Genomic DNA, 22,471 nt, shown 5'->3' with positions numbered 1-22,471 from the left:
GGTTTAAAAATCTCTCATCAACCGATGTCTTTTTAATAAGATTTAAGTTTTCTTGGTTTTTGTCCTTTGATTTTCTTTATAATAAAATCTCCTTTTTATGCGAAAAATGTTATCTTCGTATGACTTTGTTGAAGATTACATTCCAGTTTAGCTCAAAATTCGATTACAATGTAAAAAGTATGCAATGATAGGTGCAATTACATGTGTTGAACTATATAAAATGATAGGTGCAATATACTTTCTCCAATCTAATCGATTGAGAGAGCAAAGACAAAACACATTAAATGAGAGGTCCTTTGGAATGCTTCTAGTCAACTCATTCCAATTGGAAAGAGATATAGGGAAGATTAGCATGATCCATAACGCAAAAACTGAGACATCAAATGAGAAAGATTGAAATCAAGAGATAGCAGCAGTAACCTATAAAACCTAAAAGCTCGAATCCGAATTTCTATAGAATATATCAGGAAAATTATGGAAATAATCTCAACGTTATATCAAATTATAAAATAGTAAAAAAATCTCTAAATTAAACAAGTCTAAATCTAAACCCTAAATCCCATATATTAACCCTCTCTACCATAATTAATAATAATTAATTGTACACAAAAAAAAAGAAAAATTAATTATTGATTCCAAATTTTTTTTAACAAAACATTTAAACTATTCTTTAATTTCCATTTTGGAAAAAAAGTCCTTGGGAGAGTTTATTATGGGCCTTTTTGGAAAAAAGGTCCTTGGGAAAGTTTATTATGGGCCTTGGCCTTACCAGCCTTAGTAACGTGAGCCCAACACAGTGAAAGAGAAACTACACGTAGTTCTTATCTATTAAACCGGCACAGAGTCCTCTTCCCGTAGACAAGAACTGAGAATATTTTTTCTCTCTCTCCTTCCCCGTAATTTCCGTTACTAACCAAACCCAATTTTGGAAATCCAGTAACAGCGCTTTATAAAAGAAAATTAAAATCTTTTTTTTCTTCTTCTTTTTTCACAAAAAAAATTCGTCAAGAAAAAAAACAAAAACATTCTTGGAACACTTCATCTTCTCCGCAACTCTATAGTTTCACGAGCTCTGTTCTGTTTTCTCTCTCCGACAGTCTCACAAGGTATAAATTTTTTGCTAACCCTAGAATTGAATTCTCACTGTTCTTGAATTAGGGTTTTTGATCTTTGCGTGTCTGTATTGAATTATTTTATCCGTAGGTTATGATTGTGCGGTTTTAGTTGATGTGTTTGGTAATGGGAAAAGGTAGAGTTAAGGCAGTGGAGAAAAGGGTCTTAGATCAGAAACTTAGAGGATCGATCAATGTTCCTTTAGGACCTGTTTATCACCCGACAGAAGATGAATTCAAAGATCCGTTAGAGTACATATACAAGATCAAGCCAGAGGCAGAGGTCTTTGGTATTTGCAAGATTGTTCCACCTAGTTCTTGGAAACCTCCTTTTGGTTTGGATTTGGAATCTGTTAAGTTTCCAACAAAGACACAAGAGATTCACCGGTTACAGTTTCGTCCTGCTTCTTGCAATTCGAAGACGTTTCAGTTGGAGTACAATAGTTTTTTGGAGGAGCATTTAGGTAAGAAGCTGAAGAAGAGAGTTGTTTTCGAAGGAGAGGAGTTGGATTTGTGTAAGCTGTTCAATGCGGTGAAGCGGTTTGGGGGTTACGGAAAGGTTGTTAAAGGGAAAAAATGGGGTGAGGTGTATCAGTTTATGAAATCTGGTGAAAAGATTTCAAAGTGTGCTAAGCATGTCTTGTGTCAGTTGTACAAAGAGCATCTGCATGATTTCGAGAATTATCACAGTCGGATGAATTCGGATGCGTCAAAGAGCTGTAAAAGAAAAACCAATGAACGGAGTCGAAGGTGTTCTGAATCTCGGAGCTCAAAGAGAAGAAAGAGAAGTGGTGATGAAAAGAATCCAAAGGTGGAACATGAAGAAGTGGTTGATCAATCTTGTGAGCAGTGTAAAAGTGGCAAACACGGCGAAGTGATGCTTTTGTGTGATAGTTGTAATAAAGGTTGGCATATATATTGTCTCTCGCCACCGCTGAAGCATATCCCACTAGGGAACTGGTATTGCCTTGAGTGCTTAAACACTGATGAAGAAACTTTTGGGTTTGTTCCTGGTAAATGCTTACCACTAGAAGATTTCAAGCGCGTTGCTGATCGCGCTAAAAGAAAGTGGTTTGGTTCAGGATCAGTGTCTAGGACGCAGATAGAGAAAAAGTTTTGGGAAATAGTAGAAGGGTCAGGTGGTGAGGTTGAAGTTATGTATGGTAATGACTTGGATACTTCTGTTTATGGAAGTGGTTTCCCTCGAATAGGTGATCAAAGACCAGAATCAGTTGAGGCAAATGTATGGGATGAATATTGTAGTAGCCCTTGGAATCTTAATAACATGCCTAAGTTGAAAGGATCTATGCTTCAGGCCATTCGTCATAACATTAATGGTGTTACAGTGCCCTGGCTTTATCTTGGAATGCTCTTCTCTTCTTTTTGTTGGCATTTTGAAGACCATTGTTTTTACTCTGTGAATTATCTACACTGGTATGTTTCCTGGTACTGTAATTATCATTTTGTTTCTTTCTACAATAGTTTGTCGTTCTTTTTAAGCATTTAGAGTAGTACTGCATTCTCGATTCTTGAAACTCTCTAATTTATAGAGTCTTTTTATCTTGAAAGATTTTGCTACCAACTTATTTTTGATTCACACCTCTTCAGGGGAGAGGCAAAATGTTGGTATGGTGTTCCAGGCAGTGCTGCTAGTGCTTTTGAAAAGGTTAGTTTTTTTTGTTATACTTGAGCTAAGTCTCCAAAGGGTTTTAATCTTTGCTCTTAATACTTGAGCTGCTTGATTTTTCTGTAGGTTATGCGAAAAACACTTCCCGATCTCTTTGATGCTCAGCCAGATTTGCTCTTTCAGCTGGTTACCATGTTGAGTCCGACTGTTTTACAAGAAAATAAAGTCCCTGTCTACACAGTATTACAGGTTTGATATACGAGTATTTAGTTCATTGAGGAGCTTAATTTATTGTTAGCATTTCAATTGCAAGTTTGGAAGTTATTTATGATTAATATTAACGTTCCTCCTAAAATCACTGAGCTTGTTTAGTTTTATAACATAATCCCTCTACTTTTGTTCATTGCTAGGAGCCTGGAAACTTCGTGATCACATTTCCAAAATCCTTTCATGCTGGATTCAATTTTGGTACGCCTACTCCTAATTTTAGTTATTGTAGTGACTTGACTAGTTTTGCGCGTTAAAGTGTTCAATTAATTTCATTAGGGAGTTTAGTTACCAATATATTTGTGCAGTTTATGATATACTAGCATATGTTGTCCTTCCAGGTTTAAATTGTGCAGAAGCCGTCAACTTTGCCACTGCTGATTGGCTACCTCATGGTGGTTCTGGGGCAGAGCTGTATCGGCTATACCGGAAACCTTCAGTCATATCTCATGAAGAGCTTCTCTGCGTGGTAGCTAAGGTAAGAGAGACAATATGAACAGCGTTAAAAACTTTATATGATAGGCTAGCAAGATGAGTTGTATGCCCATTTACCTTTGGTTGGACACATGTCCCATGATTTGTATTGATTTGTTGGGCTGTTACTAATTTATTCATTGGTTACTAGTGGAATTGTGTATGTTAGCTTCAAGCACCAAATGTGGATATATGCGCAGCTTCAGTGATTGTTTTAATTGTAATCTCTTATAGGAAAACTGCTGCAATAACGAAGGATCAATACATTTGAAGAAAGAATTACTCAGAATATACAGCAAGGAAAAAAACTGGAGAGAGCAGCTCTGGAAAAGTGGTATTTTGAGATCTTCTCCTATGTTTGTGCCTGAATGCCCTGATTCTGTGGGCATCGAAGAGGTTTTTCTTTCTGCAATCAGATATTGTTGGTTTCAATGTTAAGTTTTTTTCCTATTCATTCTAGTTTGCATAAGATAATGCTCTGATGTGTGGACTCTTTATAACGGTATTTGCAGGATCCAACATGCATCATCTGCCAACAGTTTCTTCATCTTTCTGCTATCGTCTGCAATTGCAGGCCATCTGTTTTTGCATGCTTGGAGGTAAATTTTAATATCCAGACTTTTTATAAAATAGAGACTCTTGAGGGCTCTCTAGTGGTGCATTACAGTAGACATATTTTTCATTGAGAATCTAGTTTCATAAGTGTTTTAAATTCTTGAATTCAGCACTGGAAGCACCTTTGTGAATGTGAACCTACGAAGTTGCGTCTTGTATACCGTTATACCCTTGCCGAGTTGGATAGGATGGTGCAAGAAGTTGAAAAGTTTGGTGGCTGCAAAACGCTAGAAACCAAAAACTCACAAAGGCCGAGTTCAGGCACCAAAGGATCTAGTGCTTTGAACAAAAAGGTAAATTTATACTTAAGGGTTTGTATTAAATAAGTTAGCAGTCTTCCATATCTTAAGATAAATATATAAACTGTTGCTGCTTTTTCTCATACTAGCAGGAGGGAATGCAAGTGAGTCAGGCACGACCAGCTGACAAATGGCTCCTTCGAGCATCAAAGGTTCTTGACCATGCCTTTTCAAGTGTTGAATATGCTACTCTTTTGAAGGAAGCAGAACAGTTTCTTTGGGCTGGATCAGAAATGGACCGTGTGAGTTTCGAGTATCTGTTGGAATGCTTTTTGTATATATGTCTTTAGGTAGATTCTGGAAAATAATATTTTCTTGTCATCCAGGTACGAGATGTTACAAAAAGTTTGATCAAAGCAAAGATATGGGCTGAAGCTGTTAGCGACTGTTTTGGAAAAGTTGAAGGTGAAGCCAACAATGATTCAATGAAAGTTCACTTGGAATTTATTGATGAGTTGGTGAGAGTTAATCCCGTTCCTTGCTTTCATTCTGGTTATCTGAAATTAAAGGTTAGCCATATAGCTGTGATATCCCAGTTTTCTTATAGATCCTTACTGTTGTTTGCCATTATGTTATTACATTGTTTACACGTTTCCATTTCTGTGTAGGACTATGCTGAAGAGGCTACAAAATTGTCTGAGAAAATCGATTCAGCTCTGTTAAGTAGCCCAACTGTATGCCACTACAAACTCCATTACTTCCCACATAGTCTTGAGGACAATGCCTTTTAGTTCCATGCAATTCAATCTGACTAAATTATTAATGTTATGCATTTTGATTAATGTTACTTGTTTTTTTTTTCTAGATCACCCAGCTGGAGCTACTGCATTCTGAAGTCTCTAGTTCACCAATCTCCTTTACGAAGCATGAGATCTTGTCAAAGAAGATCTCTTCTGCAAAGGTAAACCATCGTTTATACCGACATGTGCATAGTTATTTGTTCCGCTAGCTTACAATATCTTAGTAGTCAAGTTTTGTGTTTTAAATAACAAGGGAATCGGTATAGGGTGTGTGAGTTAAGAAGAATATGTGAATATTGCCTATTGGTTTAAATTATGATTCCATATCGAATAATATGAGACATGTTGATTAATGTCTTTTCTTGAATTTGATAATCTCTCTTCCTCATGGGTCCGCAGATGTTAGCTGAAAGGGGGAGACTCTGTCTCGAGGACACTAAACCTCCAGGAATTGAAATGGATGCACTTTTCAAGCTAAAGTCAGAGGTAAATATATTGTCCTTATTCTGAAAAATGATGATTCTGTTACTTGTTCGTGTGTTATAATCGTGCTTTTTTCCTTTAATAGATGTTGGAGCTTCAGGTGCAACTTCCAGAAACAGAAGGGATTCTGGATTTGGTAAAGAAATCAGAATTAGCCCGTGATAAATGTAACAAAGTTTTGAGTGGTTCTTTATTTCTCAAGGTTGGCTGTACTTTTGTTCTGTGTCTTTCAGTGTGATTAAGAAACCAGCTCAACCTTTCTCAAGTATTTTCTTTTCCTGCACAGGATGTGGAAGAGGTTCTTCATGAGTTCGATAGTTTCAGCGTTAACATTCCTGAGTTGAATATCCTGAGGCAGTGCCGTGTTGACACTCTGTCTTGGATTTCACGCTATAATGATGTAATGGCTGATGTTCGTGAAGGCAAGGACCAGCGAGAGCTAATTAGAGACCTGAGTTCCCTTCTTAAGGATGGATCATCGTTAGGCGTTCAAGGTATTTATATTGTTCTTCAACATTCTTTAGGGTGTTTCCACCTATTTTTGCGTTGTAATCCATAGTGACTGGCTGGCTGATAGCTTTAACCCATATCACAGTATCTGAAATAGTTGAAGGACTGCCTCTTGTTGAGGTTGAATTGAAGAAGGCATCTTGCCGGGACAAAGCTCGAACGGTAAATGGTTTCTCTTTCTTTTATTGTCTGAGTTGTATCATGATGAAATTGCATTTGTTTTCATGCTCTGAGTGCTTTTTCTTTGGTTCATATCTTTGATTCAGCTTTTTTTTTGGTGAATGTAGGTTTATACTGCAAGAAGGTCTCTGAAATTCATTGAGCAGCTGCTCGCGGAAGCTGTTGTGTACGTTGTCCCCAAATATGATTATACAATATGTAATGCATTCTACTTTATTTTTACTTTCATGCTAAAATTTTATATTTCCAGGCTACACATCGATGAGGAAAAGCTATTTATTGAGATCTCGGGAATTTTGTCAAGAGCACGGTGTTGGGAGGAAAGAGCAAGCAGTATCCTTGCCAGTGAAACTCAGATGTACGACCTTAAAGATCTCGTAAGGTATATATATCTTTTGTTCAGGCTTGTAAAATTATCTAGTTCAGCCCCATGCTTAGTTTTTCTGTAAGTCTTTTTATTCACCAAAAGATGTTTGTTTCTAGGATGTCAGTCAACATTGATGCGGTTTTGCCTTCTTTGAAAGGCATAGAGAAGACAATCTCGTCGACTGAAACTTGGCTTCAGAAATCTGAGCCTTTTTTGTCAGCTACTTCCTCTGTGGCATCATCTCCATGTTCTGTGCTTGAACTTCCTGTATTAAAGGTTTGTCTGCCTTATGTGGCTATTTTGGTTTCTGTTTATCTTCTTTTAACTAATGCTTTAATTTACTGCAGGACCTAGTTTCTCAGTCTAAATCACTTAGCGTCCAGCTTCAAGAGCCAAGAGTCCTTGAAACATTGTTGCTTAATTGCGAGAGGTGGCAGTGTGATAATCATCAGCTCTTGCAAGAAACTAAAGATTTGTTGGACACTGCGAAAATAGATGATGGCATGCATAGCAATATCCTTCCGAAGATTATGGATTTGATAACCAGAGTGGACTCTGCTAGAGAATCTGGTCTGGCCCTTGGTCTTAATTTCGATGAACTTCCCAAACTTCGAGCTGCTAGTCTAAAACTAGGATGGTGTAGTAAGACCATCACGTTAACCTCTAGCTTACCTTCCTCTGAGGTACAATTAGATTTCTGAGTTTTAATTTGACGCTTAGTGTGGTTATGTACCCCCTTTTGATTGTTTAAGTGTGTCTTTAAATGGCAGTTGCTAAAAGATGTAGGAAAGCCCTCGTTACAGCATATTCAGCAGCACTTAGAAGAGGTATGTTCGGCTAATGTATCATTCTTCTCTTTTGATTTTCAATAAATACTTCAACACCACAGGGATCTGGTTGATGAGTTTTGGTCATTTTCTTATTGACAGGGACTAACTCTGGATATATTACCCGAAGAGTATTACTTAGGCAAGAGACTCATGGAGTTGAAAGACACTGGACTAGAGTGGGCAAAACGAGCTAGAAAAGTACTTGCCAACTCTTAATGTTTTTTCAGTCAATTGCTTTATATCCCTTTGGATTGTTTAACGAAAGCGAGAGCTATTGGTTTGATCTGCAGGTGGTGACGGACTCTGGTGCTCTTGCCTTAGAAGATGTTTTCGAGCTTATTTCTGAGGGTGAAAATTTACCTGTCCATCCAGAGCAGGAACTTCAGGTTAATATAAAATGAAATGTTAACAAAGCTTAACACATAACCTCCCCGTTATCTAATACTGTTTTGTATGATGGTTGATTGATGCAGGCTTTACGAGCTCGGAGTATGTTACACTGTATTTGTTTAAAGCCATACAACTCAAGATCCATGGTTTCTTGTAATCAATGTGGCGAATGGTATCACACCTATTGTTTAAAACTTCATTGGCGGCCTGAGGCTTTTGTCTGCTCCGCTTGTTGTCCAGTGGCGGAATCCTCTCCACAGATTGACCCCGCTAGGTTTGTCCCTTGTGCCATACGAGCTTACTCTAAACACGTTTGCCACACACTTTCCTTGTTACCTGAATCAGTTTGTTTGATTGATATTTGTTAACAGATCAATGGAGCCAGAGACACAGTCGCGAAACCAAAGACAGACAAGAAAGGTAGCGACTGGTGCTGTAGTTGATGATTTACGGTGGAAAACCCGAAAACGCATCAAACGGACAGCTAAAGGGAGCCCTCAGGTTCATATTCTTCCATGGTTCTTCACTTAAGAACCAACATAATAATCTCGAGGGACTGAAATATAGAGCTAAATTCATTTATTCAATTTTAGATGATGGGGTTTTTTCTCAAAATCTTTTTAATGTTTCCATTAGAAAATGGAGAAGTTAACATAAAAGGTTTTTGGACTTTAATAATTTTCCGGATTATTGGATCTTTTATTTTTCTTAACTAGATCACTGGATCTGTAATTTGTAGTATTATGTACTAGATAAATTCTAATCACAACTATGTATAGAGGAGATATTAGCTTTAGATCTTAAAGCGAAGGCTTTACTTGTAACTTGTTAAAATCTATTGTATACTAATGTTTTTGTAATGTAATTTTATTCAATTTTAGTTTTGGTGATTTTCTTTAAAATACTTATATATAATCTTTTATAAATCTTTCAAACTTCAAAACCAACAAACTCCTACCAAAATCAAACTACCAGCAACAGCTATTAGAAGAGTTTTGAAAACAAATTTGGACCAGAAATCAGCGGACCACAAATGTGTGAAAGAGAGAATCATATCACTCCATCCCCACAAAATACATCAGAAGGAAAATTCAAAAAAAGCAATAGTTGAGATCACTTTCCTTACAAGAATCACTTTTGATGACATCATGTTTTCACAGACCCACAATCATATCTCTCAATATATATATATATGTACATTGTATGTAGAGATGTGTTGTGAAGTATTAACTAAGGGATCTTTCATAGAAACAGAGCCTTATTGTACCTTTTCAGACACCATCCTCAAGCTGAAAGCTTCCTTCAACACTCTTCTTCCATTTTTGAATATCTTACATTTATTGTGTCCATCCATATCTTTTATTTATCTAGTTGAATGGACTAATTCGTGTATGTTTATAGTTAAAAAATGTGTGCAAACCAATTTTTTAAAAATGCCAAGTTCAGTACCGGTCGGCCTCAAATATTTATGTGATTTTCATGAAAATTGCTAATAAGTAAAAAAAAAACAAAGTAAGACAAGTCACATTAAATTTAAGTGAAAAGTTGGCAAAAAGAAGAAGAAGGGAAAGTCAAATTTATTTAGTTTAATGTCAAAAGTCAAAACTATGTTGGTGTTAAAGCGTGAGTGCAACAAGATTGTTGACATTAGACAGACTAAATTAGACAGACTAAAAATTTGTAGTCAGGAATTGGATTTGGGAGTAGTAGCAGAACAAATCTAATTAAACCAAAAAAAACATATCTAGTGCATCAAATATTTTGACTATTTGGATTTTTTGGTCGGGCCCTTTTAGACGCCGGATATTAAATGCATCATACTAACTTTCAAATTAGGTGCAAAATATATATACGTATATATATATAATTTTAAAAAATCACTTTCAAAACTTTTGAAAAATAAAAGAATTTAGATAAAAAAGTAAAAGGAAAAAAGGGGAATTTAAAAAGGGGAAAAAAATAAAGTTAGGAGAGAGGGCTCACTGTCCGAAGCAAAGAAAGAAATAGCAAAGTGATTTAGACATGTGAGAGAGAGATATTCAAGTGTGTCCCAATTCACTCTCATATCATTTAGTCAACATTAGGACACAACTCTCTTTCATACATCTCATTCTAAATCAAAGTTTAAATTATACAACAAAAAAAGTTGGCTAAATAAAAAACAAAATATCTCATTCGTAACGTAGCCAAAACTATACAGGAAAAATGTAAGTTGAAACTGTAAACTTTTAATGAATAATGCAATAAAAAAAACTGTAAATGAAAGTTGTACAAACAAGTTGAAAGTAAAGCTTTTAATAAAGTTTTTGGTAAAGTTTTTGTAATTGGTAAACTTTAAAACTGTATATTTATACAGCTTTGTACCACTTTGTAAAGTTGAGTTTTTTTCCCTTTCTTTTAACATCTGAATTTTGATTATATGAAATTAAGTCAACACGAGTCTTGATACCTCCTACATGGTTGGTTACATGAACTCACCTCTTCTAATAAACAACTTAAAGTGAAAAGAAAAAAACTCACAAAATATCTAGTGAAAATCTCGCAAATAAGAACATGGAAGTCAGATATAGACAAAAAAAGAGATATATACAAATCATGGGAATAATAATTACAAAAATTAAACTTTAGGATTCAATATAAGAAACTTCAAAAACCTAGATAAACTCTAAATTAATAGTATAATTATCTAAACTAATTAAAATATAAGTAATAAAGATTATATATTAGAGATAATAATAAAACTTATTTAGATAACTTCTGATTTGTTTGATTGACAAAACAAAACTTTAATGGTAAGAGGCTTACGAGCATATAACTTATTTTAAAAATCAAAGCAAACAATTTATAGATACATGAAAAGCAGTTAATATTAATAATGAATATAACATCAATGACTAATAAATTTTGCTTTTCAGTCAGTGAAACATTAGATTTTGTAATAAGAAAGTTCTAATATTCTTTTTCAATGAAAAAATATTCTTCAACAAACTAATTAAATATCCTAAAAAGTGGAGGAAAAAATATTCAATATATATCTTTAACCAAAATTTAATAAACTAAATAAATATATAAATAGGAAACAATGGTCGTCACTCTCCTTTCTCTCTTCTTCTTTGGTCTTCTAACTTTCAGAGTAAGGCCTCTCCCATTCAAAAAGTTCACAAATATTTTTTTTTTTAAAAACAAAAATTATAAATCTGTTTTCTCTTCTCCCTGATTTGTCTCTTCTGTTGTCATCTCCTCTGATACACATTGTGTTCTCCATCTCAGAAACCCTAGATTTCTCCATCAAATCTAACTGTAGGAGAAGCTACTTACTTACTTACTTACTTTCCCCTGTTTTCTTAATTCCAAATCTGTAATCGAGTTCTTAGTGATACTCAAGATTTTAACTTCTTTTTGTTTTTTTTTAGGTTTCATAGAAACAATTTGGATCTTGAAAGCTGATTGATTACTGGGTAAATTAAGAAACCGCCATTGTTGTTCTCTTTACTAGGGTTTACGATTTCTTAGGGAATTAAAGTTTCCTTTTTTAAAAATCTCTTCTTTTATTTTTTTTCCTCTTTAAAGATTTGTAATTTAGGGTTTTTTAATGCATGGACGGAAGAGAAGCAATGTCATTTCCAGGCTCGCATACTCAGTACTATCTCCAAAGAGGAGCCTTTCCCAATCTTACACCTTCCCAAGTCGCGAGTGGTCTTCACGCGCCGCCGCCGCCACCTCCGGGTTTTAGGCCAATGTCAAACCCTAACATTCATCACCCTCAGGCTGGGCCTCCTTTCTCCATGGCTGAGCAGCAGCACAGGCACTCTGATTTTGGGCACAGTATTCACATGGGGATGGTTTCCTCTGCTTCTGCTGCGGAGTTGCAGCCGCCTCTGTCACAACCGCAGCCGCCACCGCCACCGGCGGAGACACAGACGGCTAGGAAGAAACGTGGACGGCCGAGAAAGTATGCTCCTGATGGACAAGTCTCTCTAGGGCTTTCTCCAATGCCTTGTGTTGGTAATAATAAGTCTAAGGACTCATCTCCAATGTCTGATGATCCTAATGCACCCAGACGAGTCAGAGGTCGACCTCCTGGAACTGGAAGGAAGCAACGCTTGGCTACTCATGGTGAGATCTCGAGTTTTTTTTTTTCTGTTTACTTGGTCAAGTGTTAAGTTGTTGCTTTAGCTTTGTCGTTACTGCTACTCAATATTGATTGTTCGGTATTAGATTGACTGATCCATGTGTGGTTGATTTTGATGTGAGTTGAGATAGTAATTGGTTATTCTAATGTGGTTGGCCAACATGGTACAAGACTATAAAATATAATATGTAAAGCTTGGATCCTGCTAGAGCTTTAGATGATTCTATGGCCAGATTAGGTTATTAATGTAGCTCTGTTGTTACTGCTACTCAACATTGATTGTTTGGTATTAATGTTGATATGATTGTTCATTCTAATGTGATTAGTCAATTGAAAACTTTTAACTCTGTTTATTACTACTTTAGGTGAGTGGATGAATGCATCAGCTGGATCTGCTTTTGCACCTCATGTGATCAGCGTTGAAGCAGGAGAAGTAAACTCTCAAAACTCTTTTCAATCTTACTGATTATGTAGCTTTACATTGTTTCAATTTTAATTTTATTTTTCTTGCAGGACATTGTTGCGAAAATTGTGTCATTTTCACAACAAAGACCTCGAACTCTTTGTATAATGTCAGGCACTGGAACAGTTTCTTCAGTCACTCTCCGTCAACCCGGTTTAACAACACCTCACTTAACATTCAAGGTTTCAAAATCGTTCATTCTGTTAATCGAGAAAATACAAAACCTGGAAAGAGATTTCTAATAGAATCCTTTTTTCTTGTTTTCCTTAGGGACGTTTTGATATTCTAAGTTTAGGTGGATCGTATCTGGTGAATGATGAAGGTGGATCCAAAAGTCGAACAGGCGGTTTGAGTGTCTCTCTTTCTGGTATTGAAGGTCATGTTATTGGCGGTGGAATTGGAATGCTTATCGCAGCCAGCCTCGTTCAGGTATTTTGAATTTATCTTCGTAATGGTTGAAAAGTGAAGCTATAACGAGGGGAAACAACTAATACGAGTGTTTAGTTGTATATGTAATGTGTCTCTTAAACTGAAAAACTTTTTTGTTACTTTGAAGGTGGTGGCTTGTAGTTTTGTATATGGAGCAAGTGCGAAGTCTTATAATACCAATAACAACAAGACCATCAGACAAGAAATAGAACCAAAGGAAGAGCACAACAATAGCGATTTGGAGAGCACACCGTGTAGTGCACCAGAAGCTGCAGCATCGGCGGGTCAGCAGACTCCACCAAACTTCTCATCTGCTCAGGGAATGAGCGAATGGCCTGGTTCAGGCTCAGGATCAGGAAGGTCACTTGACTCTAGCAGAAACCTACTCACTGATATTGATTTGACTCGCGGATGATTCAAAAACAGAAAACATTATTAGTCTCTTAAACAGCAGCAGCATACATAATGTGAGTGCTGTATATATCTTTGTTGTTGTAGATTTCTCTTTCTGGGAATGTTAAAACCAGACATTTCAGGATCGAGAAGAGATTTCTCAGCTCCTTCTAACATTGTTAATGTAACTAAACTCCCTGCTTTCAGGCTATTTAAGGAGATTTTAACTCTTTGTTTTTCTTTGTGTTCACCAACAACTTCAATAGTTGTGTTCACTGAAAGATTTGGCTTTCAAGTATCCGAAATAGTTAGAAAATTAATTAAAATAGTAAATTTAAATAAATATAAACAAAAATTGCCAAATAATAAATGTTTGAATATTCTAGTTTTTAAAAAAAAATTAGATATACAAGATGTTCTTCCAACAAGATGATAATTTATTCATGAAAAGCATTAAATATTAATGAATAATATTCTCAGTGACTAATAAATTTCGTTTTCAGTCAGAGAGATGTAATGAGAGATATTAGATTTTGTTATAAAATCATTCAAGAAAAGTCTATATCCTTTTTAATAAATAAATAAATAAATAATCTCAAACAAACCAAATTTAATATTCTCAAAAAAAAAGGGAGAAATAAAAAGAAGACAATAACACAATATTAATTAAAAGAAATATATAAATAGACAACAATGGTCGTCTTCGTCACGCTCCTTCTCTTCTTCAGTCTCCTTTTTTATTTTATTTTTTCTCTGAGATTTGCTTTCTCTGCTAGAAGAGACTGTAACAGTACGAGGAGCTACTTTCAACTGTTTGGTCTACATACATTTCAAATCTGTAATTTTAATTTCTCGAGTTCTAAGTGAACTCAAGATTTAGCCTTTTTTTTTCTTTCTAGGGTTCATTGAAACAATTTTGGATCTTGAGTCCACAGCTGAAATGACCCGACTTTGATTACTGGGTATATTAAAAAAACCCGTCATTGTTGTTTCTCTTTACTACTTTGGGGATTTAGGGTTTACGATTTCTAGTTGGTAGATATATTTTTGTTTTTTTTGAGAAAAGTTTCCTTTTTTAAAATCTCTTAAGAGAGTTGTAATTTAGGGTTTTAAATGCATGGATGGGAGAGAAGCTATGGCATTTCCAGGCTCGCATCCTCAGTACTATCTTCAGAGAGGAGCCTTTACCAATCTTACACCTTCCCAAGTCGCGAGTGGGTTTCACGCGCCGCCGCCGCCACCTCCCGGAATGAGGCCAATGTTAAACCCTAACATTCATCATCCTCAGGCTAGCAATCCAGGGCCTCCTTTCTCCATGGCTGAGCAGCAGAGGCACTCTGATTTCGGACACAGCATTCACATGGGGATGGGTTCTTCTGCGGCGGTTCAGCCACCTATGTCGCAGCCTCAGCCACCGCCGGAGACACCGATGGCTAAGAAGAAACGTGGAAGGCCGAGAAAGTATGCTCCTGAGGGACAAGTTTCTTTAGGGCTTTCTCCAATGCCTTGTGTTAGTAAGAAGTCTAAGGACTCTTCTTCAATGTCTGATCCTAATGCACCTAAACGAGCCAGAGGTCGACCCCCTGGAACTGGAAGGAAGCAACGCTTGGCTAATCTTGGTGAGATCTCAAGTTTTTCCCTGTACTTGGTCTAGTTAAGTTGTTGCTTAGGACATGAGCTTGGATCTTTTGTGATTAGGTGAAAGTTTGAATGGTAGAAGCTATGGTTAAGTTATTGTTTTGTTTCTTTAGCTCTGTTGTTATTGCAACTCAAAAACAGATGAGTAATTCGTCATTAGGATGTGTTTAGTCAACTCAGTATTAGTAGATTTGGACAAATCGACTTCTTGATTAAGATACAGTATGTAGCTTTGGAACAACTTTCTTCTACATACATTGAACACGAGCTGGGATCTTATGATTAGAGCTAGATTTTGGATGCTAGAAGCTTAAGATGATTCTATGGTCAAATTAGGTTATTGATTTAGCTCTGTTGTTACTGCTACTCAACATCAATTGTTAGGTATTAAGCTGTGAAAGAGTAATATGACTGATCAACACTTGTGTTGAGATAAGTAATTGGTCACTATAATGTCATTTAACTCTGTTAATTACTTTAGGTGAGTGGATGAATACATCAGCTGGATTTGCTTTTGCACCTCATGTCATCAGCGTTGGAGCAGGAGAAGTAAACTCTCAAAACTCCTTTAAATCTTAATGATTTATGCAGCTTTTCAGTTTCGTTTTTATACTTTTCTTGTAGGACATTGTCTCGAAAGTTTTGTCCTTTTCACAGAAAAGACCTCGGGCTCTATGTATAATGTCAGGCACTGGAACGGTTTCTTCAGTCACTCTGCGTGAGCCCGCTTCAACAGCGCCTTCCTTAACATTCGAGGTTTCAAAATCGTTCAATCAGTTAATCGGAAAAAAGAATGAAAACATGGAAAACTAAAGATTCTTATCCCTTGTTTGTGTTCTATAGGGACGTTTTGAGATTCTAAGTTTAGGTGGATCTTATCTGGTGAATGAAGAAGGTGGATCCAAAAGTCGAACAGGCGGGTTAAGTGTCTCTCTTTCTGGTATTGAAGGTCATGTTATTGGTGGTGGAATTGGAATGCTTATCGCAGCCAGCCTCGTTCAGGTACTTTGAATCTTAATGGTTGAAAAGTGAATCTAAACATCATATTTAATGATTTGTTTGTGCTGTTTACATGTGGTAGAGTTTGAATGCATCTCTTGCACAAAAAATTCTACTCAGTTTTTGGTACTTTCACGTTGTCAGTATTCGTTTAACAAATTTTAGTTCAGCTCAGTTTTCGACTAATTAACCAAAACAAAAGAAGTCAATGGTTAATTTCTGATACATAATGTTTATTTAGTATAATCTTTGTTTGGTTCCATGAAGTTTTGTTTTGGTTGTAATTGTTTGATATAGAATTTTGTGCTACCCGGAATACAAAAGTTTAAAACATGGTTTTGTTTGTTGGATCTGTTTATATGTAATGTGTCTCTTAAACTGAAAAACTTGTTTGTAATTTTGAAGGTGGTAGCTTGTAGTTTTGTATACGGAGCAAGTGCAAAGGCTTATACTACCAATAACAACAAGACCATCAAACAAGAAAAAGAACCAAAGGAAGAGCAAAACAATAGCGACATGGAGACCACACCAGCTAGTGCACCAGAACCAGAAGCATCGGCATCGGCGGGTCAGCAGACGCCACAGGACTTCTCAGCTCAGGGAATGAGCGGATGGCCTGGTTCAGGTTCAGGCTCAGGCAGATCACTTGACTCGAGTAGAACCCTACTCACTGATATTGATTTGACTCGTGGATGATTCTAAACAAAAACATTATAGTCTTTCATCCTATCACTACCCTTTAGTCTTGGAAGCAGCAGCAGCATACAGAATGTGAGTGCTGTACATATCTTTGTTGTTGTAGATTTATCTCTCTGGGAATGTTAAAACCAGACATTTAAGGATTTGAGACCAGATCTCTCTCAGTACCTTCTAACATTGTTAAATGTAACAGAACCACCCCCACTTTCAGGCTTTTTAAGCAGATGTTTTAACTATATGTGTGTACTAGTTCCGATTTATTTGCTCTTGTAATGGCTTATTATGAGAAGGAAGGTCGAGAAAGATGCGACGATGATCATACTCCCTGCAGAGGGTTGGCATAAATTCTAAGAAAGAAATTGCTAAGAATGTGTAGAGAATCTTCTAGACTTCATGGTTTTTTAATCTGACGTCCTTGACTCTATCTGACGTCCTCGAAGGAGTCAAAGAACCATGAAATTTTCTGAAGTCGCAGGAAAAGAGTTGCGCAAGAAAATTCAAAGTAACATAAACAGACAAGAGGCGTTTACTGTGACTTTAACCGAGTTTTCTTCAGACGTCACAAAGCAGACTCTATTTAAAGGTTTTGTGACCAAAAAAAAAAAAAAAATCGAGAAGTTAAACACGAAGCATGTCTTCTTTGATCTTCCTTTTCATTTTATCCTTCCTCAATACTAGTTTCACAGCTTGTGCTCAAAATCCTGATTTCCTAGCTGGTTTCTGTCCGAACACGAACACGACAACTTTCTCAAAAAACAGCACTTACTCCATTAATCTCACAACTCTTTTGTCTTCTCTCTCTTCCCGCAATGCTTCATACTCCACCGGATTCCAAAATGCTACGGCTGGAGAATCCCCCGATATGATCACCGGTCTTTTCCTTTGCCGGGGAGACCTCTCGCCGGAGGTTTGCCGTAACTGCGTCGTCTTTTCCGTCAACGACACGCTTACTCGTTGTCCTAATGTGAGAGAAGCCGTGCTCTACTACGAAGAGTGTATGCTCAGATACTCTCACCGCAATATCCTATCGACCCCTAAACTCCATCCAGTAGCTTGGAGGACTAACGGCAACAATATGTCATATAGACAAGTAGTCCGGTTCGAAGATACGGTGTCAAATAATCTCAACCGAGCTGCGGTCCGGGCAGCGAATAGTCCTCGAAAGGTATTTGCGTTTAAGACCAATTGGACTGAGTTCCAGAATCTGTCCGGCCTAGTTCAGTGCACACCTGATCTCACGACACAAGACTGTTTGAATTGCTTGCAACTATCCATTAATAGATTGCCTTTTTACAGAATTGGGGTAAGAATTCGTTATCCTAGTTGTTATTCTAGGTACGAGCTTTACCAATTCTACAATGAAACCGCCATTACAACACTACAACTGCCACAGCTGTCCCCGCCTCTCGTGCCATCTCCTCAGCGACCTGGTGAACTATTTCTTCTTCCTCTGTTTTTCTTCTTTCTCTAAGTTACCAATAGGAAAAGTTTCTATTTTTGACTTTTGATTCATCTGCCAGTACTATACCATCTTAAATAAATTGATCTTTGAAACGCAGGGAAAGGTGGGAATCCAAGTGTCTTAGTGGTAGCCATTGTTGTACTTGTTATTTTGGTTGTCCTGCTTCCCATAGCTTGTTATTGTTTCCTTGCAAAGAGGGAAAAGAAGCCTTATGACACAGCACCTGCATTTCATGGTAAAGATTCTTCAAGTTATTAATCTTCATTGGGTTTGATTGATGTCATTGATTCTGATTACTAACGACTTTTATTGTGCAACAGGAGATGATATAACAACTGCAGACTCACTGCAGCTCGATTATAGAACAATCCAAACTGCAACAAATGATTTTGCAGAGAGAAATAAGATTGGACGAGGTGGATTTGGTGAGGTTTACAAGGTATATTTTTACTGTTCCTCTTGAGGTTGTCTACTTTTATTCGTGTTGCCTACAAAATTGTTATAACGACATGATGCTTAATAAAAAAAAACACACACACATGGGTAGGGAATATTATCGAACGGGACTGAAGTTGCGGTAAAGAGACTGTCGAAAACTTCAGGGCAAGGTGAAACAGAGTTCAAGAACGAGGTTGTTGTTGTGGCAAAGCTTCAGCACAGAAACCTGGTAAGGCTTCAAGGATTTTGTCTAGAAGGTGAAGAAAGAATACTGGTCTACGAGTATGTGCGCAACAAAAGCCTTGATTATATCATCTTTGGTCAGTTACATTGTTTCAATGATTCGTTTACTCGTTCTTGAATATCAAAGGTTGCAAAATATTTTGGAAGCTAACTTGTAATTTATGGATGTGCATAGACCCTGCAAAGAAAAGTCAACTAGACTGGACTCTTCGATACAAGATCATTGATGGGATTGCTAGAGGAATTCTCTATCTTCATCAAGACTCACGCCTCACGGTCATACACCGTGACCTCAAAGCGAGTAACATTCTCCTTGACGAGGATATGAATCCGAAAATTGCTGATTTTGGAATGGCAAGGATCTTTGGAATGGACCAAACCCAAGAGAAGACAGGCAGAGTAGTTGGTACCCTGTAAGTCTTTCCGGCTCTAGTTGTCATAAGTTGAACGTTATATTCTGACAATATACAAATGATTATTTTCTTCTGAATATCAGCGGTTACATGCCTCCCGAATATGTGATGAATGGCCACTTCTCAATGAAATCTGATGTCTATAGCTTTGGAGTGTTAGTTCTTGAGATTATAAGTGGTAAGAGGAATAGCAGCTTTCATGAGAGAGACGTGGCACGTGACTTGGTCACATATGTAAGTTTCAGTATAAGTTATACAACCATTGGTAGCTTGCATTGCAAGAACTGATTGATTGATATCCTCTAGGCTTGGAGGCTTTGGAGTAACGGAACAGCGTTAGATCTCGTGGATCCAATCATTGAAGGAAATTGCCAGAAGAATGAAGTGATTCGATGCATCCATATCGGACTTTTATGTGTTCAAGAAGATCCTGTAAAGCGTCCGACCTTGTCAACCATTTTCGTGATGCTCACTAGTAATACTGTGACTTTACCAGTGCCTCAGCAACCAGGGTTTTCCGTTCAGACTAGAAACCAGCTTCATCAATGGAGCACCTCTGTTGACCGTTCGTTGATCACTGATATATATCCTCGTTGAATATGATTTTAACCTTACAACGCTGGAATCATCTGCTATTATTTATTTTCAATGAAACCTTGGAGTAGGTTTGGTTCATCTAAATTAAACCAGCTTAACCACCTTTAGTTTTGTTTTGTGAACCTGTCAAGATTTTATTTGGTTCTTTTGTATCTTAGTCAACTTGATTCTGTTATAATATGATGATGCTCTGGTGTCTTTTTATCAACCTTAATGGGAGAGCAACATGTTAGGATATAGAAACAAAAATAGAGCAAAACATTTCAAATCCAAGGCAATGTCATGGCTCTTTATTAAATGAGAGAGGTTCATCATAATCAAATACAATTTGATTCAACAACAAAGCTTCGTCATTTCAGGAGATATTCAGAAGCTTCTTTATGTCATGCTGCAGAAAAAATGAGACAAGAAAGTTAACAGAGAGAGAGTGAATGAGAGACCAAGAGAGAAAGAGATATAGTTTCGTTACCTCGAGTGTAAGAGGAGATGTAGTTGGATAATAACGTTCTACGGCTTGACCCTTCCTGTCAACAAGAAACTTAGCAAAGTTCCATTGAATGTCATCACCAAAGATTCCCCATTTGCCTTTCTTCAAGAACTTATACAGAGGAGATTCATTCTCTCCGTTTACTTCAATCTAATACACAACACAACCGAACAGATTCGATTGTTTTAAAAAAAAAACTCAAGACATAGAGAATTGTAATGAATTCGTTGAGTGATCGATCTACCACCTTGTTGAAAATGGGGAATTCAGATTTGAAACGAGTACAGACAAAGTCAGTAATCTGGTCATTAGTTCCCGGTTCCTCGTCACCAAACTGGTTACAAGGAAATGCTAGAATCTCCAGACCTGTAACAGAACAACATCAATGAAAAGCTAATCGCATGGAAGAAACAAGAGACTTTACACAGACATTTGTTGAAAAATCATATATACCTTTGTCTTTGTACTTGCTATAAAGCTCATTCAACTCAGTGTAGTTTGAGTTTGTCATCCCACTGTGACCATCAGAGAAGAGTACAATAAACAAGACAAGAAAACTAACAAAGCTGCTAACGAGAAGGCGTACGTAAAAAACCAACCAACCATTTGGAAGCAACATTGACAATCAAAAGAACTTTGTCTTTGTATTGAATGAGTTCTAAGCTGTCTCCCTTTGCATCCTGTTGCAATTATTCAGCTATAAAGACTCAGAGGCCAACACAAGAACTCAATCAAAGATCAAAGAAAACAATCTCCAATCAACAGAAGAAGACAAAGCAATGATCAAACTGACAACATGATCCATCATACTCTAACAGCGCTTATAACCAACAAGACACCTTAAAGTAAAAAACTTTTCTCACTATTATCAGATTGTCTTTAGAACCCTATTCCAAAGGTGCTTCCTTTCAACAAAAATAAAATAAAAAATCACACAGTCAAGTTATCAGAGGCAGAGAGAGTGTTATGGAATCGATGATTCAAGTTAGAGCAATTTTAATCACCTCGATGCTTATCTCGTAAACAGATTCTGGGTCCTTCGTCGCCATTGCACTCTAGAAAATTAGAAATGCCAGAGAATCAGAAAGGAGTCAACGAGGAAAGAGACAAGCTGAAGCTAAAAAGTAGAGCCTAGAAGAGAGACTTGTGACAATTATTCGCTTTACACGTGCGGCTAGTGCGCGTGACGTTTGATATTTAGCCGTTACTTTATTATCTTTCTCGTAATTAACTTTTGGGCTTAATGGGCTTCTATCTAATGGGCCAAATTTATACATTTTTCAGCATTTTTTTTTTGTATTTTTAGCAAATCCATCCCAATAACAATTTTATCAACATGTAATTTATGTATTCAAACTAGTATATAAGAAAAGATTTGTCAATGACAATCATATTAATGAAACAGATAGCTTATTGTTGACTTTTATAATAACTAGGTTATAAACCCGCGCTATGCGCGGGTATTCTTATATGAATTTGTCTTAAAAAAAATGAAATTGAACAATTATTTAAATAGCTATACATTGACATTAAATATGCAAAATTATTATAACGTCCCTGTTGTAAATAGACGGCTTTTGTAAAGTATCGAACCCCAACTCAGGTTTGGGTTGTTGCTGCTGTAATGGCGATGATCAGACTTTATTGTTGGGTGATAGATGTTTTAGATTACAATCATCAGAAAGTGGATTCCTCTAAATCTTCTTTCTATGCACAATAATTCAAATCTCACACTCGGCCCAGCCAAATAAAAGCTTCAGCTCGATCGGACATCCTTACAACCTTTAAAAAATGCCTCAATAACCCATTTTAGCACTGTTCATGTTTCTTAGCATAAATTGCACCACTTTCCATCAATTACTTGGCTAGAGAGTAACACACAAAAATCTTTGAGTTTTAATTCTTATTGAAGTTTTCTCAGTTTCTATGGATTTTTGGCTTCTTCACATAACCTTTGTCTTCATCTTCCTTTCACTTTCTTTCTCTTCTTCCCCTTTCCCTTCCCAGATCTGACCTATCTTAGCTCTTCCACCACACTTTCCCTAACCACACTGCATGAGTCCCCATATCCACCATGGTTTTATGTACTATACATATATTTTTAAATTTTTTTATGGTTAAAAATTAATGAAACTTATATTTTTTATAGAGTTTTAAATATTTGAACTTTTTATGGAATTTAAA

The 22,471-nt window shown here is 36.7% G+C and overlaps 5 protein-coding genes across 9 annotated transcripts; 4 read left to right on the top strand and 1 right to left on the bottom strand.

The window, feature by feature from the left end:
- On the top strand, positions 974–8,730 carry LOC104703973 (lysine-specific demethylase 5A-like). Of its 2 annotated transcripts, none has more exons than XM_010420073.2 (26): positions 974–1,106; positions 1,204–2,546; positions 2,721–2,778; positions 2,866–2,988; positions 3,150–3,207; positions 3,348–3,484; positions 3,715–3,876; positions 3,993–4,079; positions 4,206–4,388; positions 4,487–4,636; positions 4,721–4,903; positions 5,003–5,068; positions 5,200–5,295; positions 5,534–5,620; positions 5,703–5,819; positions 5,904–6,111; positions 6,213–6,289; positions 6,415–6,473; positions 6,558–6,689; positions 6,791–6,950; positions 7,022–7,357; positions 7,445–7,501; positions 7,604–7,702; positions 7,795–7,890; positions 7,978–8,168; positions 8,266–8,730. In XM_010420073.2, exons 2-26 carry the CDS (start codon positions 1,228–1,230, stop codon positions 8,423–8,425), a joined length of 4,401 nt encoding a protein of 1,466 aa, XP_010418375.1. In that variant the 5' UTR covers positions 974–1,106; positions 1,204–1,227; the 3' UTR covers positions 8,426–8,730. The 2 variants fall into 2 exon arrangements, with proteins under 2 accessions (XP_010418375.1, XP_010418373.1); XM_010420071.2 differs by having other exon boundaries at positions 4,484–4,636.
- LOC104703971 (AT-hook motif nuclear-localized protein 5-like) lies at positions 11,004–13,340 on the top strand. 4 transcript variants are annotated; one of them, XM_010420069.2, is made up of 7 exons: positions 11,004–11,194; positions 11,308–11,352; positions 11,507–12,010; positions 12,392–12,459; positions 12,540–12,671; positions 12,760–12,918; positions 13,046–13,340. In XM_010420069.2, the coding sequence occupies exons 3-7, from the start codon at positions 11,509–11,511 to the stop codon at positions 13,331–13,333; spliced, it is 1,149 nt and encodes a 382-aa protein (XP_010418371.1). In that variant the 5' UTR covers positions 11,004–11,194; positions 11,308–11,352; positions 11,507–11,508; the 3' UTR covers positions 13,334–13,340. The 4 variants fall into 4 exon arrangements, with proteins under 4 accessions (XP_010418371.1, XP_010418372.1, XP_010418369.1 ...); XM_010420070.2 differs by having other exon boundaries at positions 11,502–12,010; XM_010420067.2 differs by having other exon boundaries at positions 11,465–12,010.
- On the top strand, positions 14,013–16,883 carry LOC104703970 (AT-hook motif nuclear-localized protein 5-like). Its single transcript, XM_010420065.2, has 5 exons — positions 14,013–14,930; positions 15,431–15,498; positions 15,574–15,705; positions 15,793–15,951; positions 16,354–16,883. The coding sequence occupies exons 1-5, from the start codon at positions 14,429–14,431 to the stop codon at positions 16,642–16,644; spliced, it is 1,152 nt and encodes a 383-aa protein (XP_010418367.1). The 5' UTR covers positions 14,013–14,428; the 3' UTR covers positions 16,645–16,883.
- On the top strand, positions 17,195–19,969 carry LOC104703969 (cysteine-rich receptor-like protein kinase 15). The gene is made up of 7 exons (XM_010420064.2): positions 17,195–18,077; positions 18,207–18,344; positions 18,430–18,548; positions 18,657–18,867; positions 18,966–19,203; positions 19,287–19,437; positions 19,510–19,969. Exons 1-7 carry the CDS (start codon positions 17,279–17,281, stop codon positions 19,798–19,800), a joined length of 1,947 nt encoding a protein of 648 aa, XP_010418366.1. The 5' UTR covers positions 17,195–17,278; the 3' UTR covers positions 19,801–19,969.
- LOC104703968 (probable glutathione peroxidase 8) lies at positions 20,034–21,408 on the bottom strand. The gene is made up of 6 exons (XM_010420061.2): positions 21,292–21,408; positions 20,891–20,967; positions 20,741–20,802; positions 20,535–20,653; positions 20,270–20,437; positions 20,034–20,188 (listed from the first exon to the last, which is right to left on the bottom strand). Exons 1-6 carry the CDS (start codon positions 21,334–21,336, stop codon positions 20,156–20,158), a joined length of 504 nt encoding a protein of 167 aa, XP_010418363.1. The 5' UTR covers positions 21,337–21,408; the 3' UTR covers positions 20,034–20,155.

Source organism: Camelina sativa, chromosome 7 (genome assembly GCF_000633955.1).
Source record: "Camelina sativa cultivar DH55 chromosome 7, Cs, whole genome shotgun sequence".
In the NCBI taxonomy this organism is placed as follows: Eukaryota; Viridiplantae; Streptophyta; class Magnoliopsida; order Brassicales; family Brassicaceae; genus Camelina; species Camelina sativa.
The sequence above is the reverse complement of the archived record's forward strand: the minus strand, read 5'-3'. Positions and strand labels throughout refer to the sequence as shown.

What these genes read in the sequence shown, in the direction of transcription:
- LOC104703968 (XM_010420061.2), bottom strand. Translation starts at nt 21,336, where the DNA reads ATGGCGACGAAGGACCCAGAATCTGTTTACGAGATAAGCATCGAG. An exon ending in TTTACGAGATAAGCATCGAG is followed by an intron (nt 20,968 to 21,291) that starts GTGATTAAAATT and finishes TAATTGCAACAG; the next exon opens with GATGCAAAGGGAGACAGCTT. An exon ending in CATCTCCTCTTACACTCGAG is followed by an intron (nt 20,189 to 20,269) that starts GTAACGAAACTA and finishes TTTTTTCTGCAG; the next exon opens with CATGACATAAAGAAGCTTCT.
- LOC104703973 (XM_010420071.2), top strand. Translation starts at nt 1,228, where the DNA reads ATGTGTTTGGTAATGGGAAAAGGTAGAGTTAAGGCAGTGGAGAAAAGG. An exon ending in TCATGCTGGATTCAATTTTG is followed by an intron (nt 3,208 to 3,347) that starts GTACGCCTACTC and finishes TTGTCCTTCCAG; the next exon opens with GTTTAAATTGTGCAGAAGCC. An exon ending in CTGCTCGCGGAAGCTGTTGT is followed by an intron (nt 6,474 to 6,557) that starts GTACGTTGTCCC and finishes TTATATTTCCAG; the next exon opens with GCTACACATCGATGAGGAAA.
- LOC104703970 (XM_010420065.2), top strand. Translation starts at nt 14,429, where the DNA reads ATGGATGGGAGAGAAGCTATGGCATTTCCAGGCTCGCATCCTCAGTAC. An exon ending in CGCCTTCCTTAACATTCGAG is followed by an intron (nt 15,706 to 15,792) that starts GTTTCAAAATCG and finishes TGTGTTCTATAG; the next exon opens with GGACGTTTTGAGATTCTAAG. An exon ending in TCGCAGCCAGCCTCGTTCAG is followed by an intron (nt 15,952 to 16,353) that starts GTACTTTGAATC and finishes GTAATTTTGAAG; the next exon opens with GTGGTAGCTTGTAGTTTTGT.
- LOC104703971 (XM_010420067.2), top strand. Translation starts at nt 11,491, where the DNA reads ATGGACGGAAGAGAAGCAATGTCATTTCCAGGCTCGCATACTCAGTAC. An exon ending in CACCTCACTTAACATTCAAG is followed by an intron (nt 12,672 to 12,759) that starts GTTTCAAAATCG and finishes TGTTTTCCTTAG; the next exon opens with GGACGTTTTGATATTCTAAG. An exon ending in TCGCAGCCAGCCTCGTTCAG is followed by an intron (nt 12,919 to 13,045) that starts GTATTTTGAATT and finishes GTTACTTTGAAG; the next exon opens with GTGGTGGCTTGTAGTTTTGT.
- LOC104703969 (XM_010420064.2), top strand. Translation starts at nt 17,279, where the DNA reads ATGTCTTCTTTGATCTTCCTTTTCATTTTATCCTTCCTCAATACTAGT. An exon ending in GATTTGGTGAGGTTTACAAG is followed by an intron (nt 18,549 to 18,656) that starts GTATATTTTTAC and finishes ACACATGGGTAG; the next exon opens with GGAATATTATCGAACGGGAC. An exon ending in GGCAGAGTAGTTGGTACCCT is followed by an intron (nt 19,204 to 19,286) that starts GTAAGTCTTTCC and finishes TCTGAATATCAG; the next exon opens with CGGTTACATGCCTCCCGAAT.